Consider the following 21,884-nt stretch of genomic DNA (forward strand, 5'->3'; position numbering starts at 1 on the left):
TTGGATGGGTATATGAATAGGAAGGGTTTGGAGGGATATGGGCCGGGTACTGGCAGGTGAGACTATATTGGGTTGGGATATCTGGTCAACATGGATGGGTTAGACTGAAGGATCTGTTTCTGTGCTGTACATCTCTATGACTAATTGTGAACATGATTACTAACAAACCGGTGGAAGTCTTGTGAGCGCTTGAGTAAAGTCCCTGGCTCTGGACTAGAGGCTCTGAGTTCAAATCTCATACCAGGACCCTGTTGGCTGTGGAAGGTGCTTTTATAATGTGGCCAAACTGGTCAGCTGTCAACCTGTAGGACCCTATTGTAGGTCTAATATCAGACTGTAAAAGTAAGGGAGCTTTCTGGTCAAGTATCTTGCAGAAATCAATGGCAAACTATTTTGTTCGTAAGCATGGAGTAAACCAATGGGGCAACTCTTTGGGAGAAAATAAGAAACTACTGTGGAAGACTTAGAGAAAGTCCTGATGCCTAAATTTTCTTTGTGAATGTATTTAATGTGCACTTTTGCAATGGCAAGGCAATTTTTGTTCATTTCCAAGATACAGTCAACTTAGCTCTCTGAGATTTGTGTAACTATGTGACAGATTGGGAGTTACCTATATTCCTTTTATTTTATTTAAACACACCTGCTTTCCCGCAGTCTCAGATCTCAATCAACGTTGAGGACGGTGAAGATGCTAAAGATGTGAAAGACCCTTGGGCTGGCAAGAGTCATCGGAACTCTACGTCAAGCGATCAGTCAGAGCACCCGCTGCTGAGACGCAAGAGCAGGCAATGGGCTCGCAGACTGAGTAGGAAAGGGAACAGGCAGACCAGTAAAACCGATGAAAAGATTAACCAACAGAGGCAGGAACTATATCATCGATCAGAAAGGCAAGAGCTGTCAGAACTGGTGAAAAACAGAATGCAGCATTTGGGTTTACCCACAATAGGATACGGTGGGTGTTGTCTTCCTCTTATATATCAAAAAAATTGTCATCACATGCAAAATATTACAAGATTACGTCAGTTTAGCAAAAACACACAGGTCAGAAAATATTATCTCGCTTGGTTAATACAACAACAAGGCGAAAGTGAGGACTGCAGATACTGGAGATGCACAGTGGGTCAGGCAGCATTCGAGGAGCAGGAAAATCGACAGTTTGGGCAGGAGCCCTTCCTGATGAAGGGCTCCTGCCTGAAACGTTGATTTTCCTGCTCCTCGGATGCTGCCTGACCCGCTGTGCTTTTCCAGCACCACTCTAATCTTGAATCTAATAATAACAAAAATACCTTCATTGGTGATAAATTATGAACGGAAATTAACAGCTGCAGTTTATCAAAGATAGTCCTCAGTTTTTGACATTGTGGCAGTTTGCAAATGCTGGATCAGCTACTGCTCGCTATTTATGTGGCATTTTTAAACTCCAAATTTAAGTATTCCTTTTTGAATGCATATGATTTCTACAAGTCATTCATAACAGGATGGAAGTATCCTGCTCAGGAACTTCAACAGAAGAACCACTTTTTGTCGATGACAATTTCTTAAAGCACATTTTAGGCAATAGTTAAGAGTTTACATTTTGTCATTCAGTTCCGTCTGTGGCTGCTGTGGAAAATGTTGTTCTTTTATACCATGTGATAAGGTATTTGGATTCACACTTTAATATTTAATTTTTCAGCATTTGGGCTAACGTCTGTGATGCCCAGAAAATAAACAAAACTTAGAAGTTCCATTAAGACTGTTTGTTGACAGCAGGCTAAGCACTGATGTCACGGTCCCAACAGGAAGATTTTTCTGTCAAATGAACATTTTAAGAAATTGCAGGCAAATTCCTCAAGATTTTCTATCTCCACTCCATCCAAGCAAGCCCCTTTCCTGATGAAGGGCTTATGCCCAAAACATAATTCTCCTGCTCCTCGGATGCTGTCCGTGCTTTTCCAGCACCAAACTCTTGACTGAGGCTGCCTTTCATGAGTTGCATCGATCAAATCAGCACTCTAACATACCAGAGGAATTGTTTTCCACTAAATGGTTATTGTTGAACACTTACTAGGAAACTCCATTGAAACGGAGGGTGTAAATGAGTTTAAGAAACAATTTGTTGGTGCTCTCCCTGCCACTATTCCTCTCATGACCTCCATGCACTTTTCCCCTTCATCTTATACACAGTTTAAGTTCCTGATGAAGGGCTCCTGCCCGAAACATCGATTTTCCTGCTCCTCGGATGCTGCCTGGCCTGCTGTGCTTTTCCAGCACCACTCTAATCTTGACTCTAATCTGCAATCCTCACTTTCACCTCTTAAACACCATTGACAGCCCAGTCTTTACACTGAGGACATTGCACTTTTGTAATTCCCTCGGAGATTATCCTGGCCATGGCTGGGTGTATATGCAAAATATTTCCCCCGATTTCTCCTCCATGCTGTTACCTACTAAAACATTCAGTAGGTGAGCTGCATCTTTATCAAGTTGGCTCTCTAGAAACTGAAATAAAAACAGAAAATGCTGAAAATTCTCAGCATCTCTTGTGGAGGGAGATAAACAGAGTTAACTTTTCAGGTCAACAATGTGTCACCAGAACTGGAAAAGGCTTGTGGACTGAATGGAGCCATTCCACAAAGATCGTTCCTTTCTGTGGTCAACTTACCAATTTTTAATCACTGTTGAAATAACTGCACAGAGGCCGGTATCTGGGACCAAGGTCCCCCTTTATTTCCGTATGGATAGGCCTTCACACTGATCCGGCTCCCACAGAGCAAGCCCTCAGAATGAATGGAACCTCTGACACACCTGTTTATATCTGTCAGCCAAGGCTCTCTGATTGATCGATGTTACCAGCCCCAATCAGGGAATTCATATATTATGAAGTCTACCTGACTGACCTCATTATAATTACTACAACTCTGTTGGAAGCCTTTCTGCCAGAAGTAAAAGGATATGCCATCATCTCAAGGTACATGGGAAGGTTTTATCCAGTAACCCCCTATTTTTAACTAAAATTCTTCTCATCTTGAAAGTAACTCTGAGAACTACGAGGAAGGCATATTTCATTCTCTTTTTCCCTCCAACGTACCATATTAAGAAGTTACTAAATTAGCTATCACTTTAGGGATTTAAATCTTGTAATAAGAGTAAAGCCCAAACTATTAGTGTAGTGATTGGGATCAAGTTGCCCTCATTAACTACAAGGTTCCTGATTGGCCCAAGTTAACAACCCTAATCAAAATACTTATAGTGAATGAGGTCAGACTGGTCTCAATCACTACAAATAGGTTGGACCCTTTCATGACAATGCGTCTACCCATTGAGCATTGGTAAGTGTATATATGCAACACAATTGGGATCATTGGTAATACCACTCATTCTTCAGCCCTTATTTAGACCGGGGTCAGTTAGCTGGACAGCTGGTTTGCAATGCAGAGCATTGCCAACAGCATGGGTTCAATTCCTGTATTGGCTGAGGTTAACATGAAGGACTATCCTTCTCAACCTCTCACCTGAGGTGTGGTGACCAGCACACCTCAGTTGTATCCCTCTCTGTCTTGAATGAAAGCTATGATCTCATCAGACATGACCTTTTATTAGGACCTTTGCTGTTAAGAGTTCATCAACTATGACTCCAATGATAACTTGTAACTCTCTCATAAAATTAAAGGAGCATTTAAAGCACACTTGGTCCTTGGCGTTTCTCTGTAAAAAGCTGCTTGATAATCAGGGACTTCTGTTGAATTATAAAATATTAGATCTGCTCAGCAGGAGACCAATCATTCTCTTCTCAGCTCTCTCAAAGAGCTGTTCATGCTTCACACTTCATTTAGCTTTTCAAGGTTGGCGAAATTTCTTTCCAATGCATTGACATCATGTATAACTGTACAACTGTTGGCAATCAGCCTGTTCACCACATGATATATATTTCTTGATTTTGCTGTCTTCAATGGAAGCCAAAAAAACCATAGTACTGTTGCAGATAAATATTACTGTAAGCTCATTGGGACCAATAGAATGGTCTTCTCCGAATAAGTGAGGCTGCTAAATTTCAGTTGCACAATGAAATAATTCTATAATTGAAATGTTGATTGATTATTGAAGGTGCTATTTCTGATCACCATGGGGACAGTAAACAGACCTTAAATAAAACTAATGCCATTCCTACTTCTTACATGCCTGTCAATGTGATTGTCCCAGCTCATGCTCCCTGGTCACTCTCTGATATGTTCCACTTTCAGTAAACTTGAGGTCATAAAATCCCTGCTGCCTATGACCTCATTCACACTCCATCCTCTTTGTCCATCACCTCTGTGCTCTCTGAACTACACAGCCCCCAGTCAGCTAACCAATATCTCTATTCTTAAAATGTCTTATCACTGTTCTCAGATCCCTCTCTATCACTGAGCCCCACAAACCTCTGAGATATCTAATTCAGGCCTCCTGAGCTTCACTAATTTCAATAATTGTCCTATTTGGTGCCTTCAGCTGTCACGCTACTAAACTCTGCAACTTCATAGCTAAAACTTTCTTCTACTCCATCTCTCTTTCCTGCTCTCCATCTCCCTTTCCTCCTCTCCATCTCCCTTTCCTCCTCTTCTCCCTTTCCTCCTCTCCATCTCCCTTTCCTCCTCTCCATCTCCATTTCCTCTTCTCCATCTCCCTTTCCTCCTCACCATCTCCATTTCCTCTTCTCCATCTCCATTTTCTCCTCTCCATCTCCCTTTCCTCCTCTCCATCTCCATTTCCTTCTCTCCGTCTCCATTTCCTCCTTTAGTGTATCCCTTAAATCCTACCTCTTTGACCAAGCTTTTGTGCACCAGTCCTAATATTTTGTGCACCAGTCCTGTGTGTGCTTGGCAACAAAAAAAGTTTTACCTCTTTTGTCTTGGATTATTTTATTACATTAAAATGCTACATAATTAAAAGGTGTTGTTTGTCATGTATGGCCTATGTAAACTAAACAAAGAAAACTTATATCAAAAAGATGGCATGAAAATACCTAACAGCGTAATTGAATATATTCCTTTAACATGTTTGTGTTTCTAACCTGAGAAAGATCTTACACATCAATATTTTCCACAGCAGTCTCTTTTTCTGGTCTGGCTCCCTCTCTTTTATTTCAGGTTGCTCTTCTCTCTACAGCGTATAAACTAACCCTGAGCTCAAACACTATTACAATCTCATTCTCTCTTTCTGTATCTGTGTGTGCGTGTGTTCTATAGAGGATGTAGCAAATTTAACGGCAAGTGATGTGATGAATCGTGTAAACCTTGGATATTTGCAAGGTAAACTCTCTCCCTGGTAACGCAGTGACCCTCCAGAGACATTGTATAAGATTGGAGATGCCAACTTTAAAAGCAGTTTAACATGTGGTGCCCACAATTTACCAGGGCAGGTTGATATTCAAAAGATTTCTCACAAACTTGCTCCACCAGTACATTTTAATTGCACACAATTACATCAAACTACTGCTTTGCCCTGCACTGTATTAGAATTCCCACAGAATAAGTTGAGCATTCTGCATCCTCAAAGGTTGGAAAGTAGTTTCAGCCTTAAAATACTTGGATTTGGAGTGAAAATATTATCCCTACTGCTTGGATAGAACCAGCATCATCAAAACAGAGATTTCAATGTTCAAATGCATGGAAAATGCATGTTGTGCTTCAGAATCGATCTATGAATCACTACCAAATCTATAGTTAGGGTCAGGATTCAACATGCATTATACATGAGGTGAGAAGATCATAGGAGCTGAAGTAGTCATTCAGCCCTTCAAGTTTACCCGAGCATTCAGTGAAATCAGAGCTGATCCAATCATTCTCAACTACACTTCCCTGGCTTTACTCCAACACCCTTGATTCCATTACGGATTAGAAATCTGTCCAGCTCAATCTTCCACATACTTAACCACCCAACCTCAAATGCCATTACACTGGTGGCACTGGCTATTAAAAAATTCTGGTATTTGACTGCCATTTATTCATAGTAGGCAGCAGATCTGCTCTGCCGGGACAACATGTTGAAACTTTATCCCATCATGTCCTAAATATCCATATTTTTGTTTGCAAAACAAGATTTGTTCAGCCAACAATCTTATCTGCTGAAGTAAACACACACGCATGCTCCCAACTGTAGGTGAGCCCAGCTGTAAATATACACATCTACACTGCACCCACGTTCTGAAACACAACACAATATTGTGTGTTATTTCAATTAGATTCAAGCGATTAGTGAATGGACATGGCAGTGTGAATTCAGCTTCTTCAATTTGTGTACAAATGAAGACTCTCCCTCCTCACCCTCTTCCTGCCTGCCTGCCTGCCCAGTGAAAATACAGTTTATAGGGTATCTGTTATGAACGTTGGCATCTCTTTGATACAGTGTGCTTTCTTTGTTGCTTGAAGAGCCCAAATCAAGTTTCATGGAAGCTTCACCCAACTACACAATCCAGCATAGTATTCACATTTGTGTTTATATCTACCTACCACACATCCCAAGCAACTATAATAGCCAGAAAGAAACAAAGAGCCGTCTGCAAGATAGTTAACATCAATCTTTTAAAAATAGCAATTAAATTTGACCCCCATTTTTTTCCTCAAGATAACTCTTTACTATTTGTTGCCTTATGAGGAGCTAGATGATTTTTCTTCACTCAGAAATTACCATAATGATTCCCTGTGCCAGAATTGGCTAAATGAAGCCAGCTATTAGTAAGGCAAGGATTTAAAGTGTGGTTAATAATTGCGGTTCTGAGTGTGGTTCAGCCATCATAAAATGGAGGAGAAAGATCATCTGCATCTGAAGAAACTGTCACACTATTGAGTTTGGGCTCTACGTAGAAACATAGAAGAAAGGACCAGGATGAGGCCATGTGGCCAACGGGCCTGCTCTGCCATTCAACGCGATCATGGCTGATCATACAATCCAATAGCCTAATCCTGCTTTCTCCCCATAACCTTTGATTTTATTCGTCCCAAGTCTAGCCAATTCTCAAATACATTCAATGTTTTGGCATCAGCTACTTCCTGTGGTAATGAATTCCACAGGCCTACCACCTCGATTCCTTTCTCATAGCCAAACAGTTTTATTGAGTAACATCTAACTGTAGCCACAGCTGGCCAAGTGTGAAGCTCCTATTTCATTTTCCTCAATTTTCCCAGCCTCTGAGCGATGTGGGCAATTGTCAAAAGAGCTGGGAAACTAAGACGAGAATGAAAACAATGAGATTCTTAAAGTCGAGAAAAGAAAATCTAATTTTCCATTCAAGGTTTGACCAGCTAGATGAGAAATGTGCTAATGAGTGGTGCATATATTAACAGCTCATTGATACGTAGCCTCCACCTCATTCAGATGCAGCTTGCTATTTTGCCAGGTTGTGGAGAGAAACTAGAATCAATCATAGGATCCCTGCAGCTTGGATAGAGGCCATTCAGTCCATCGAGTCTGCACAGACCCTCCAACAAGCATCCCACCTAGACCCACCCTCCTAATCCCCGTAACCTTGCATTTACCATGGCCAATAGAAACGAGATGACATCAATGCCCAATATGAATATCGGAGTGGGTACTTGGTGCCTGTCAATTGCCAACGTCTTCTCTGGGCCTCCACCTTGACCAGTGGTCCCCAACATCTCAGGGTACACTCCGTGGGCAGCAACTGTCCATTCATAGAAACCAGCAAAACACCAGCTTCACCACATCATTGTGACACATCTCAGATTCACTTATAATGCTGTTCAGCACTTTTACGCTGTGGATTGGAACTCACTGGCAACTTGACCGACTGAGTCAAGAGGAAGTGTAGAAGGCAGGATGAGTTGGGGAAAGACGTGGATGAGAGCCGTTGATGAAAGATGCTACAAGCACCATTGAGAGTGGCAGACCCATGAGCATTGGTGGGAGGTGGGTGCAGGAGCAGCGATAGAGTGAGTGTGAGGTAACAAAGGGAAGAGGATGGCACCCAACTCAGAAGATCATTAACCTTCTTACAACATTGCTGCACATCCCTCAGGGCCAAGGACATTGCAAAGGCCCAAGTGGCCACTTCTGACCCAGTCCAGTAATATTTCATAATGCACAACTGATGAGTTAAGTGCCACAACATCCTGGCACCTTCAAAAATCTTTAGATTCTGTGCCTTATGTTGTTTCTCTTAAACGTGCTCATTATGCTTTTGATGCTTTACTTTTAAAAGAAACAATTTCAAAGGCTTTCATTGCAAAGGAATTAGAATGGGGGTGTAAAGGTGTAGTGCACCAGTTGTACAGAGCCTGGTGAGACCACACTCGAGTACTGTGTACAGTTTAATAGCCACATCATAGCAAGGAAGATCATGGGGCATACCCCAGAGGTTCACCGAACAGTCCCTGGGAAGGCAGTTTTGAAAAATGAGAGGTGATCCCAGTGAAACTCATAAATGTCAGTGTAGTTGTGGTTCCTTCGGCTGGTGAATCCAGAACTAGGAGACAGTCTCAGAAGATCTCAGAACGAGTCTCAGAGTAAAGGGTTGACCGTTTAGGATTAAGATGAGGAGTAATGTCTTCACTCAGAGGGTGGTGAATCTTAGGAGTTCTCTACCCCAAAAGGCTGTGCAATTTCAATCATTGAACACACTCGATACTGAAATTGATAGGTTTCTGGATGTTAACGACATGAAGGAATTTACAGGGTGATTGGGGGTCAGTTAGCACACAGATGTACTACAATGCACAGTGATAGTAACAGTGTTGGTTAAATTCCCGCACTGGCTGAGGCTGCTATGAAGGACTCTCCTTCTCAATCCCCCCCCCTCACCTGAGGCTTGTTGACCCTCAGGTTAAAATACCACCAGTCGTTCCCCAGCCTCATCCCTGTCCCTCTCCCTATCCCTCTCCCTAACAAGAGAGCACCCTATAGTCTGGTAAAACAATGGGGTTATGGGGGGGAAATGGCAGAGAGATGGATCATCTTTTGGAACAGCAGCACAGACTGAAATGACCCACTCCTGCTCCTATTTCCTAGTTTCCTAACAGAGTTTATAAATACTGGACTAGATTTACTAATTATAGATGAATATATCCTGTTTGATTATGAAAAGGAATGTCAGTAGTAAATGATTGTCCAAACTCAATCATCAATCTTTTTCTTCAACAATTGTAGATGAACTCTTTCTCCTGATTTAGTTGACACCTGAAATCAGAAAAAAACAAAGTTTTGACAAGCTTTTTGAAAGCTTGCACAATATCTCGGATCTTGACTAATATTAGAGCTATACTTGGTTAAGATGAACTAACAATGGATTAAGAATGAATTCCTAATTTGCAGTCCTTGTGGTTTAGCCCTTAATGTGATGGTCATATTCCAAAGGTATCAGTTCTCAACCATTCTTAGAAAAAATAAAGCAACGAACTGTGGATGCTGGAAATCTGAAACAAAAACTGAAATTGCTAGAGAAACCCAGCAGATCTGGCAGCATGTACAGAGAGAAAGCCGGGTTAATGTTTCGAGTCCGATGAACCTGAGTTCTGAAGAAAGGTCACTCGACCTGAAATGTTAATACTGTTTCTCTCTCCAGATGCTGCCAGACCTGCTGAGTTTCTCCAGCAATTTCTGTTTTTGATTCTTAGCAAAAGGTCTGATCTGGTGTGCATTGTTTAACAGTGGAGACAAATACAATAGCAAGTTTCAAAAGTAATGATTTGAAAAGGTAGATTTGCAGGACTGTGGGGGGATAAAGCAAGGGATGGGATTCCTTCTGTGCTTTATGGTTAATCATGGATCAGAAGAGGCAAGGCTACTAAAATCTCTATTGCTAGCCTGAGACTGTACAATGTTCCTATCCAAAGTTATTCCCTCAGTCATAGTAAAGTAAAATATGGCAATAAAAGCTTGGGTGGGAGAAATGAGTTAAATAGCACAATAAATAAGGGTCACCAATTTAGATTTTGTTCCTTTTGTATTTAGAGCAGCAGATTTATAAATAATTCTGTGTGTATCAACATTAGATGTGCAAGTTATTATTGTCAATCTTAATAGATGATCACTTGCATCAGGCACCAGTCTGAGACATTGTAAGGAAGGTCTGTTTATTTTCATAACTTTGTTAAAGTGCAAAAAGAGAGGGATTTATACCTTATAACAGTTTATAAAATCATGAGGGGCACAGATAAGGTGAATGGCAAAAGTCTTTGAGAGAATTCAAAACAAGGGGGCATATTTTTAAGGTGAGAGGAGAAAGATTTAAAAATGGACATGAGGGGCAACTTATTTGCACAGAGAGTGGTTAGTGCATGGAATGAACTGCCAGAGGAAGTGGTGGATATGGGTACAGTTAAAACATTTAAAAGACACTTGGATGAGAGGAGAAAGATTTAAAAATGGACATGAGAGGCAACTTATTTGCACAGAGTGGTTAGTGCATGGAATGAACTGCCAGAGGAAGTGGTGGATATGGGTACAGTTAAAACATTTAAAAGACACTTTGATAAGTACATGTATGAAGTCATACATCATGGAAACAGTCCCTTCAGTCTAACCAGTCCATGTCGAACATAATCCCAAACTTAATCACACCTTCCTCCTCTTTGGGCAGTACTGTAGCTCAGTGGTTAGCACTACTGCCTCACAGCAACAGGGACCCGGGTTCAATCCCAGCCTCGGGTGACTGTCTGTGTGGAGTTTGCACGTTCTCCCAGTGTCTGCGTGGGTTTCCTCCCACAATCCAAAAGATGTGCAGGTTAGGGTGAATTGGCTATGCTAAATTGCCCTTAGTGTTAGGTGCATTAGTTAGAGGAAAATGGGTCTGGGTGGGTTATTCTTTAGAGGGTCGGTGTGGACTTGTTGGGCCGAAGGGCCTGTTTCCGCACTGTAGGAAATCTATCCTTGGCCCATATCTCCCTTAACCTTTCCTTTTCAATACTTATCCAAAAGCCTTTTAAACATTATAACTATGCCCACATCCATCACTTCCTCAGGAGGCTCATTGGACACGTGAACCACCCTGTGTGCAAAAATATTTGTCGCCATGTCTTTTTTTTTAATCTTTCTCCTCTCACCTTAAATATGTGCCTCCTAGTGTTGAAATCTCCTATCCTAGGGAAAAGACACCGACCACTAGCCATATCTATGCTTCTCATGATTTTTAAAATACCTATAAAGTCACTTCCCTCAACCTCCTATACTCCAGTGAAAAAGGTCCCAGCCTATCCAGCCCTCCTTGATAACTCGACCCTTCTATACCCAGCAACATCCTGGTAAATCTCTTCTGAACACTTTCCAGCTTAATAATATCCTCCCTATAACAGGGTGACCAAAACTGGACACAGCTCTCCAGAAGAGGCCTCACCAATGTCCTGTACAATCTCAACATAACTTCTCAGCTCATCTACTCAAAGAACTGAGCAAAAAAGGCAAACATGCTAGATGCTTTTTTTAAGCACCCTGTTCGTATTGATGTGATGCAAACGTCAAAGAATTATGTAACCTAACTCCTCGGTCCCTCTGTTCTACAACACTTGGAGGATATGGGCCAAACGCAGGCAGGTTGGACTAGGTTAGTTTGGGAATATGGTTGGTGTGGAACAGTTAGATTGAAGGGTCCATTTCCATGCTGTACGACTCTATATACATTAAGTAGTCACACAATAGGACCAAAGTTTTACATGTTTGCAAGAAGCCCACAATCTAAGTGACCTATTCCTGAGAATTGACAATTATCTATGTCTGAAATGCAATGGTAATCACTATCCCAGCAAGTGCAAAGTATGTATGCTGGAAGTATGACAGAAGGACAGAGAAAATCCTGGAAATGTTCAGCAAGTCTGGCAGCATGCTCAGAGAGACCTCAGCTCAACATGCAATCTTAACTCTGTCATATATACATATACACTGGCCCTCATCTCACAAGGGAGAGTCTCACTTTGTGGCAAGAGCCACAGTGTTTAAACAGCCCAAAGAAGCAATTGGATTTGAGCCCAGTTCTAACCCTAACTGATAAACATTTTCCTTTATGGATGATTTTTAAACAATTCAAAACCTTGTCCTAAACATTCTTTCCACAAGTTAAATTGAAGGTACTTGAATGCATTTCCTTTCTTGCTATAGTTGCTTGTTCTTGGAGTTTCATTGTCTCCAAATTAACCAAATGTTTTGCACAAAGTGCTGGGCCAGGGTAGGTCCATTTGGTAGGTCCAGTGTTGAGGAAATTTTCTATTGAGGATACCTCTTACACACAGGAACACAATCATCAGCTGCTTATAAACAATTGCTATGAAAATTATCAAGAGGTAAATTTCTTTTAAAGAAGAGCAATGAGGAATACTTGGGATGAATGGTAGAGTTGGAATTTCAAATAATTCTGATTTGAATTTAGATTTTGTCTTCTTGAAAATAATTTGGACTGATCTGCTTGCCCTCAAGGCTGCATACTGGGACCAGTGATGGTGTTGCCATTCACCGCATGTTGCCAGGGGTTTGGGTTTCTTCCATGGAGCAGGGTTACCTTCACGAAGCCAGTGGGCCTCATTCACATTTCAGTTTGCCACTGGTACATTTTGTGTGTGTGTGTGTGTCTCTCTCTCTCTCTCTCTTTCTGTTTCTCTCTCTGTGCTGGTGGACACAGCAGGATGCTCAGCAAGTGGCACTTCCATTTCTCTTGTTTGGACAATTGTGGCGATTTGGCAAGCTGTTATCAGTTCGATTTTGAAGCTGATCGGTGTTCTGGGAGAACCAGCAGTAAAATCTGCCCAGTAGATGTTTATAGTGAATGGGAATGATTTGCACACTTGTCCCCAGTTCATTGACTTCAAAAATTGAAAATCCAGGGAGTATTTTTCTTAAACTGGTGGCCAAGACAATGTCTATTGTCCAAAGCCAAAATGTATTTCACCCACCCTGGTCCTCCATTGAGTACAGGGATCTCAATGGCCACATGCCAAGTTCTTGTTGCTACCAGCACAGTCAACCTGGCAGGTGGAGGCTACTCTCAAGGAAAGATGGTGAGTTTCGTTACCAACCCCACTCCTGCTAAAACAGCACCTTCTAGTGGTTGGATGAAGAAGTAGGTCACCACCTTGTCATCTGAAAAGTTCAGGAATTGGACCCATTTCTGGAGAAATAAAGAGTGGAAGTTGAAATGATCTGCTTACCAGAAACTTTTAACATAAATGGAAGTGATTTGTCTTTTTATTTACTTAACCAATTGCCAAGCACATGTACAAAGCTAAATGTTCACATTTCAACGCTAAAGTTCTTCTGATCCAAACTTCTCACCAGATTTCAGCTTGAGGACCAGGCAGGAGATCCTACTTTGCACTAATGGCAACTTTTTCACAATTGGCAAGAGGAACTGCAGCCCAGAATATCATCTGCTCCAATTCAATGTTGAGTGCAGAGCAGATTGCATGCACATTGTGTCTGATTTGTCACACCACATTTTCTAACATTAGCTAGTGAGAGCAGTCGACAAGAGAGATTTGATGGTGTAGTAACAATGGTATTGGGCTTTTAATCTCAGACCACAAGCTCTTGTCTTGGGAATAAGGTTTTGAATCCTGCTGTGGTAAATGACAATATTTGAATTCAATGACAAACAAATTTGGAATTAAAAGCTGACCTAATGGTAACCATGTAACCATTAGTCAATTGTTGTAAAATTCCATCAGGCTCACTTGTGTCCTTTAGGGAAGCAAATCTGCCATCCTTATCAGGCCTGCTCTACATGTGACTCCAGACCCACAGCAATGTGGTTGTTTCTTAACTGCCCTCTGAATTGGTTTAGAAATGCAATCAATTCATTGGCATCTTAAGATGGGCGACAAATACCAGCTTTCTTGGCAAGGCCACAACATAAGCAAGTGTTAAAAAGAATTAAATTAAGAATAAATTTGGAAGCTTGGAAACTTCAATGTAAATCAACCTGTAAATTTCCATCAGTTAAAGTGAATCAAGGAGTAAATCTTATTAACTTTTTATTCTTTCATGAGATGGGGACATGAGACCAGTCAACAGCTGCTCATCTCTAATTGCCCTGGAACTGCGTGGCTTACTTGATGATTTCAGATGGTGGTTAAGAGACATCCACATTGCTTTGGTCTGGAGTCACATGTAGGCCAGATTGAGGAAGGACAGCAGATTTCATTCAGTTGCAAACCAGCTGGGTCTTTACACAAATCAAAAAGACTAACTTTCAGTTCCAGTTTTTATTATTGAAATTAAAACTCTGCCGAGCATTAGCCAGGTCAATAACTCAGAGTTACACCACCATTTCCCCTTCTTTCTTCATTCAAAGCACTTTCCAGCCAATGCTTTGCCTTGCCAAGGTAGTTTGTGTTAGACTGAGGTGATGCACAGGAAGTCCTCAGACAGCGAGCGAACATTAAGAATTTCCAGTGCAAGTATGCAACAAGAACCAGAAGAGACTACTGAAATGTACAGACAGGTCTCAAATTGAGCCCTCAATGAATTAATTCCATGGGATAATTAATCACAGAATCCCTACAGTGCGGACATAGGCCATTCGGCCCATTGAGTCCACACTGATCAATCGAAGGGACTTCCAACAAAACCTGCATACCACCCACCCCGCCCGCTCGCCCGCCCGCCATTCCTGTAACTCTGCATTTCCCATGTCTAATTCCCCTAGCCTACATATTCCTGGATACTATGGGCAATTTAGCATGGCCAATCCACCTAACATGCACATCTGTGGACTGTGGAAGGAAACTGGAGACATGGTGCAAACTCCACACAGATAGTCACCTGAGGCTGGAACCGAACCTGGGTCCCTGGTGCTGTGAGGCAGCAGTGCTAACTACTGAGCCACCGTGCCACCCAAATTAAGGGGAAGAAAATCCAGTTAAAATTAATAAATGCAAGACAATTTTTCTGTATATTATGACTGTGATCTTCAAAAACATGTTCAGCTACTGCTGAAATGATCCAATCAATTAACAATACTCCTTTCTCTTCCCTAACCTCCCTGGAGGAAACTTTACAAATTGAGGTGAATTACTCGCGAATAGAAACCTTTTGATTTTGGAAATGTAAACCTTGGATAATTTGTTTTTGATGAGCTATCGCTTTACAAGCATGACAGTAGGGAACAGCACAAACATTGCTTCATGTTTAAACTTATTTATTCATGTTTTTAGGCTTAACTTTTAAATAGAAATGAGAAAGGAGAATAACAAAGGGCACTACTCATCAACAATTGAAGCAAATGATTTCCAGGAGGAAATACTAGTCCGAGGGAAATTCTGATTGACACCTTTTTCTCAAAACTGTCAAAGTTCTGCAGGTTCATATCACCCTATAAATGTATTTGTGTTGTCAGGCTGCTGCTTATGTCTTTTGTCAGATAGCACTCTTCCGTTGAAGGTAAAGATAACAAGCTTGTTGCATGATTTGGTCCTGAAGACAATACAGAGCCCACTGCTTAGAGTGAATTGTATCTCCATCACACTTCACAGAGTAAAAACAGTATACCAAGAGAACAGGGATAGGCACTGTGCCACCTGAAGTGTCACACTCCCAGCATTTAATGCGATAAATCATCAGGATTTCTGCCCTGAACTATTGAATACATTGCAGAAAAAAATACATTTTGTTAAAGATTTTCATCTTGCACCCATCAGGATATTTTGCAAGAATACCAATTCAAAGGGCAATTCGGCCTGCATGAGAGGACACTGCTGATTGGTTGGACCGTGGTAGAGGTGGTGCCCTGGAGAATGTACACGTTAATGCTGATTGACAGTTTAACTGCCAGGCACAGTTTCATTTTAGATCAAGCTGACTCTGATTCATCAAGGTATTGTCCTCTGAAATGAACCATTGAACGTCTGTTACCTATTATGTTGAGTTGAAACAGGGGTAGTGCTTCTTGATGTCCTTTTTGTCTGCCAAGAACAGGGCCCTTTGTGTAAATATTTAGCTTCTAATGCACTTAAGTGCACCATACTGTGCGCCCAACACTCGATCCTAAATTGGTTGCCAGCATAATTCATCACACTCAGGATTGTTCAGCAAATGTTGCCCCATCGCAGAATCACATGGAATGTTATGCTATGAATTTCGTCAGCATAGACTGGTTTGGTACCTTGTCAGCTGTGAACAGCCAAAGGGGAATGCTGTTTGAAATGATATCTGCAAGTCTTTGGATACACAGCCTATGTACCTGACATCACACTGGCACTGAAATTCATATATCACATTATACCTTTGCATGATAGGTGTTTTTTCTTTAGTTTGACAGCAGTATTCTATTGCTGGTAAACATCACTCCTGCTGCCACTGCTTAAAAGCAGAAATAAATAGTTAGTTAGCTTCACCTACTGGTGAATGTTTTGAGGCGCCCCATTCTTCCAGGTCATTGAGTTACAACTGGGCATGTTTCAGGACCAAGCGTGACCACCTTAGGGTTTTTCTTGAGTTTGTATGAAATGATCGGATCGGGGTAGCCACTATTATGCAAGCGTACTATCATTACTATTTGCAACTTGTAAAGTAGGTAACTGCCATTTGCTGATTTATTTCTCTGACCAATCAGTCAGCCTGCCTGGTTTAAAATTTAAACAAAGCCTCAATTAACTGTCAATCAGCATTCTTGGATGCATTGCACTCCAACAAATCATCATTCTCCTCTCTCTCAGTTCAAATATTGGTTTTCTCTTTGAATTGGTATTCTAGTGTAATATCCTGATGAGTGTAAGGCAAAAATCTTCAAAAAAATATCATTTTTCAGAAATATTAAAGTTCAGTATTACCAAATGACTCAAATAAATATTAAATCTATAACATATTAGAATATAAACTTTCAATGTACACATCCTGATACAAATCCAAGTGTCAGCAACTCAGTTTGTGACATTTGTTGCAATTCTGATGGAACAACTACAGAAAAATTACAGATTATGCTCCACACAGATTACACTCAGTGTAGTCTGACTAGTGACACAGGCTGCGCCAACTGCGAGATATTTGATGGTTCAAACACTTGGGGTACGTGCATGTAAACTTATCCTTCTGTCACGCTGCAATCCAATTTATTGGTCCACATTCAGTTTTTTTGCAAAATAAACTAATCGATGCATTGTTTGTGCTTGTATACATCAGAGAAATGGCAAGTCCCTTCTGGGATACTCTACTTTAGTTCCACCAGTTACACTAGTGTTTCAGAGGAGAAATGAAGAGCTGAAACACAACGTCCACCCTCCATACAGAACACTGAAAACTCATACACCCTTATTGCTTCTTATCTGTCTGCATGAATGACCATCATGAACTGTGAGGGTCAGTCTAAGAAAGGTTAATGTCATCATGTTCACACCATACTATTGCACAATCTAAAACTTTGGGCTGTTCCTCAAAGTGGTCTCATTGTGTGATAACTTAGTTTTATAACACACCTGTAACTCTCAAATCTCTTCAATTTTGATTCTGAAAGAACATTAATGATCCTGAATCAGTGCCATAAATAGGATAGACAAATCCCTGAGATCTTTAATTATTAAGTAAAGTGTGTCACAAGCAATTTATGATGCTCCTGAACCCATTATTAATGGGATGTAAAATAGCACGAGGTGTGTTATAAAATATCCTTACTGGACACAGTTGTATTAATGTTGATTATTTTAATGTACATTCAATAATATGCTTTGTACTAGCATGTACTGCAGTTGAACTCTTACACATGTATAACTACTATCCCATTAAGTTTCTCAGGATTCATAAAACGCTGGCTGATTTGGATACCATAATTTCAGAGCTGTTTTTGCTGCACATGCAGATCATTCGGATGGGATCAGTGAACCAAAATGTAAACATACAGCATGTGACTGTTGCTAAGTTAAATAAAGCAATCTTGAGCCAGTGCTCAAAGCATTATTCTGGGACTAGAACCTGTGTCCAATGGTGGTGACTGGGACAGATAGGTCAATGATATTTGATCAGGAGTCATTTTCTAATGCACAAAGTTGTACACTGAAGGGCTTTCACCAATTTCTGTAGGTTTTTGTCTCTGTGAGGTTTTCTGTGCCTTTCTGTACTGAATAAATTGCATCTTCATCCATTGATGAGGAAGCCTTTTGAAAAATAGTTTAGACTGGAGGGTTGTGAACCCAGGGTTAGAACTAATCCGGGTGCAAACAGATTCCCTGCAGTTCACTGAATTTGCAAATGAGATGCTCTATATATGCTACAATAATAAAATTCAGTGTTCTGTGCATCATATAAAAACATTTAAATTTGGAATGCATTATGACTCATTATTCCACTAGACCAATCCTTCTGACCACTTCAAAATCTCTGAAGAAGAGAGGTTACCTGGTTTGCCCCTGTCTAAGATATGTCTATAGCTGACAAAAGCCTTAGAAAATTTAGTGGGTTTATTCATAGCATCTGACAGCAGCATTTTGTTTTGATTTGTTTTCTCATTTTACATATTTTTTTAAGAAGTATGCAATTTTTTCACTTGAAGGCCAATTTGTCAGTGGAGGGTGATAGAATAGAAGGGAAATTTTGCAGTTCTCCCTACCCCCGACATCAAAGCAACTTCAAACGGGCTGCCATAGTCTTCGAACAATGTGAGACGTGACTGATTCATCACTCCCAATGACTCCTTGGGGAAATAATGGACCATGGATCAGTCACAGGTCTAGAACAGATTCTTAAGACATTCCGTACCTAATCTGAATTTTTGTAAGCGACAATGGGTTTTTTTTCTAACTGCAAATTTTTTTTTATCTGATTCTAATTTCCCTTTTCTTCAGATGAAATGAGCGACCATCAGAACACATTATCCTACATTCTGATTAACCCTCCTCCTGACACTCGCCTGGAACTGAACGATATAGTGTACGTACCTGATCACTGACTAATTTAGCATAATTAGAGATCTATTAAAATGAAAAATGTTCTTCTGCAGTTTTTTTCCTGAGATAACACAGGAGTGCTTAGTCCCTGATTGCTTTAAATATTTCTCAACAATTTTGCTCAAGTCTTAGCTAATTTGTTTTTTAACCCTTGCAGAGCCCCTTCAATTAAAATACCCAGTCCCCATTAAAGTTACCCCAATCCCAATTTGTGTCTTGGATAAGATTCCTCAAATATGAAAACAGACCCTTTGGCCCAACAAGTCCACGCCGACCCTCCGAAGAGCAACCTACCCAGACCCATCTCCCTACATTTACCCCTAACCAACACTATGGGCAATTTAGCACAGCCAATTCACCTGACCTGCACACTTTTGGACTGTGCCAGGAAACCGGAACACCCGGAGGAAACCCACGCAGACACGGGAAGAATGTGCAAACTCCACACAGTCACCCGAGGCCAGGTTCAAACCCAGGTCCCTGGCGCTGTGAGGCAGCAGTGCTAACCACTGAGCATCGTGTCTTACATTCCACTGGGTGTTAATGCCATTTCATAGAAATGTAAAGCTAAGAACTTGCATTGATATAGCATCTTTCACATGCTTGGAATCTCTTAAAGAGCTTTATAGCCCAACAAAAGTAGTTTTGAAGCACACTTGTTGGTCTAATATAGGCAAACATGGCAGCTAATTTGTGAATAGCAACATTCCACAAATAGCAGTGATTTGTTTATGACCAGATAATCTGAGTGACGTTGAATGAAGAACATATATTAGTCAGGGCAGGTTCCTCCTTAAACAGTGCCTTTTCTGTAAACTTAAGTGCCTACTTGAAGGTAAAGCAGCAACTTGGAATGTCATATGAAAGATAGCACCCTCTAAGCACCTTGGATTCAAGAGGTCATTCACCGGAGTGGGTCTTGAATGAAGAGGAGAAATTGTTGTCACTGAGCCAGCTGAATAAACCAGCTGCCTCTTCTAATCACACTTACAAGTCTTTCAGGTCCCAGCCCTTCAGATCCAGATTCCTCTCAAATAAGTTGAGAGTTTCCACCTCAACCACCAAACTGGGCAGTGAGTTCCAGATGACCACTACCTTCCGGATGAAAATGTTTTCCCTTCTGCCAATCACATTAAATCTGCACCCCATTGTGAATTGATCCCTCTGCTAAGGGAGGGGGAGTTTCCCTGTACCCTCCAACCATACCCCTTCCCATTATTGTGTAAACCCCAACTAAGTCACCCTTCGGTCTCCTGTGTTGAGGAAAACCACCCTAGCTTGTTCAATGTTTCCTCAAATCCGGAATTTCCAAATCCTGGCAACATTCTTGTAAAGCTCTTCGGTACTTTTGGAGTATTGTATACAGTTCTGGTCACCCTACCATTGAAAGGATACTATTAAGTTGGAGAGGGTTCAGAAGAGATTTAGAAAAATGTTGCCAGGATTGGAGAGCTTGAGTTGTAGGAGAGGCTGGAAAGGCTGGGACTATTTTCACTGGAACATCGGAGGTTGAAGGGTTAGCTGACAGAGGTTTATAAGAATCACGAGTGGCCTAGATAAACTGAATAGCAAAGGTCTTTTTCCGTGGGGTAGTAGAGTTCAAAACTATAGGGCATAATTTTAAAGTGAGAGAAGAAAGATTTAAAAGGGAGCTGAGGGGCAACTTTTTCACAAAAAGGGTTCATGTGTGGTATGACCTGCCAGACGAAGTGGTAGATGCAGGTACAGCTACAACATTTAAAAGAAATTTGGATGGGTACATGAATAGGAAAGGTTTGGAAGGATATGGGCCAAATGCAGGGAAGTGGGACTAGTTTGGTTTGGGAACTTGGTTGACATAGACAAGTTGAACCAAAAGTTCTGTTTCCATGCTGTATGACTATGACAGCAATTTTATTCTTCCTGCAATGTGACTAGAATTACGTAAAAACTCCAGTGTCTTATATAGGGCCCAGCATTACATTCCTGCTCTTGTGTTCAGTACCTCACCCAATGTTATCCATCTTCCCTGCTACCTTTAGTGACCAATGTCAGAACAGCTCATCCTTGAAGGGGCAGTCTGAAAGTTGCCATTCACAGCCATTGTACTGTGCTAACATTTCACTGACAATTTAAAGATGGAATGAAAAATGCTAGGGAGAGCACAAATCAAACTGCTATAGATAGTGGAGTGGGAGGAAAATTGAAAGTCACATCTCTACTGAAATGTGAAATCTGTTTAGTACAGTACTTGTGAGTATTGTATAAAAATGTGATTTTATATTCCATTCCAAATAAGTGAAATTAACAGTTCAACGATAAGATACTAGGTTGTATTAAGTTCATATAATTCAGAAATCATTAGACCTTTTGTATTTAAAATACTTGTCTAACACTATCTGCAGCATAAGGTACCTTCCAGTCACTTAGTCACATGGAATTCTGGACTTCTTAGAGATATCATAATGAGTTTTATGAATATCAGAAAACACCTTATGACAAAAAAAATTGGGTTAGTTTCATTTCATGGTTGAGAAAGCTCATTCAATTTTGAAATTTCCAAGATTAGGAAAGATATTTAAAGACGGTCATATCCATGAAATATTCCGAAGTGAGTTACTTTGTTAAATGTGGTTATTTAACAAAGGAGTAGCCATGGGCACCCGCATGGGCCTCAGCTATGCCTGCCTCTTCGTAGGATATGTGGAACAGTCCATCTTCCGCAGCTACACTGGCACCACCACACCCCACCTTTTCCTCCGCTACATCGATGACTGTATCGGCGCTGCCTCGTGCTCCCACGAGGAGGTTGAACAGTTCATCCACTTTACCAACACCTTCCACCCTGACCTCAAATTTACCTGGACCATCTCAGATTAATCCCTCCCCTTCCTAGACCTCTCCATTTCTACCTTGGGCGACCGAATCAGCACAGACATTTACTATAAACCGACCGACTCCTACAGCTACCTCCTCCCACCCTGCCCCCTGTAAAAACGCCATCCCATATTCCCAATTCCTTCATCTCCGCCGCATCTGCTCCCAGGAGGACCAGTTCCAAAACCGTACAAC

General features: G+C 41.1%; 1 protein-coding gene across 5 annotated transcripts in view; it reads left to right on the plus strand.

Annotated features, from left to right (window-relative positions):
* kcnt1b (potassium sodium-activated channel subfamily T member 1b) overlaps positions 1-21,884 on the plus strand; it is a 416,882-nt gene that overhangs the window by 389,649 nt on the left and 5,349 nt on the right. For 3 of the 5 annotated variants that reach the window (XR_006316044.1, XM_043720458.1, XM_043720460.1), the window contains 3 exons: positions 655-952; positions 5,208-5,270; positions 18,732-18,816. Coding sequence is in view for 3 of the 5 variants with exons in the window: in XM_043720458.1 (XP_043576393.1) it covers positions 655-952; positions 5,208-5,270; positions 18,732-18,816 (446 nt within the window). In the remaining 2 variants the exon portion in view is untranslated. Of the gene's footprint in view, positions 1-654; positions 953-5,207; positions 5,271-15,113; positions 15,260-18,731; positions 18,817-21,884 lie in introns of those variants that run through there. The other 2 variants (XR_006316045.1, XM_043720459.1) reach the window with 2 other exon arrangements.

This window comes from Chiloscyllium plagiosum, chromosome 30 (genome assembly GCF_004010195.1).
Source record: "Chiloscyllium plagiosum isolate BGI_BamShark_2017 chromosome 30, ASM401019v2, whole genome shotgun sequence".
In the NCBI taxonomy this organism is placed as follows: domain Eukaryota; kingdom Metazoa; phylum Chordata; class Chondrichthyes; order Orectolobiformes; family Hemiscylliidae; genus Chiloscyllium; species Chiloscyllium plagiosum.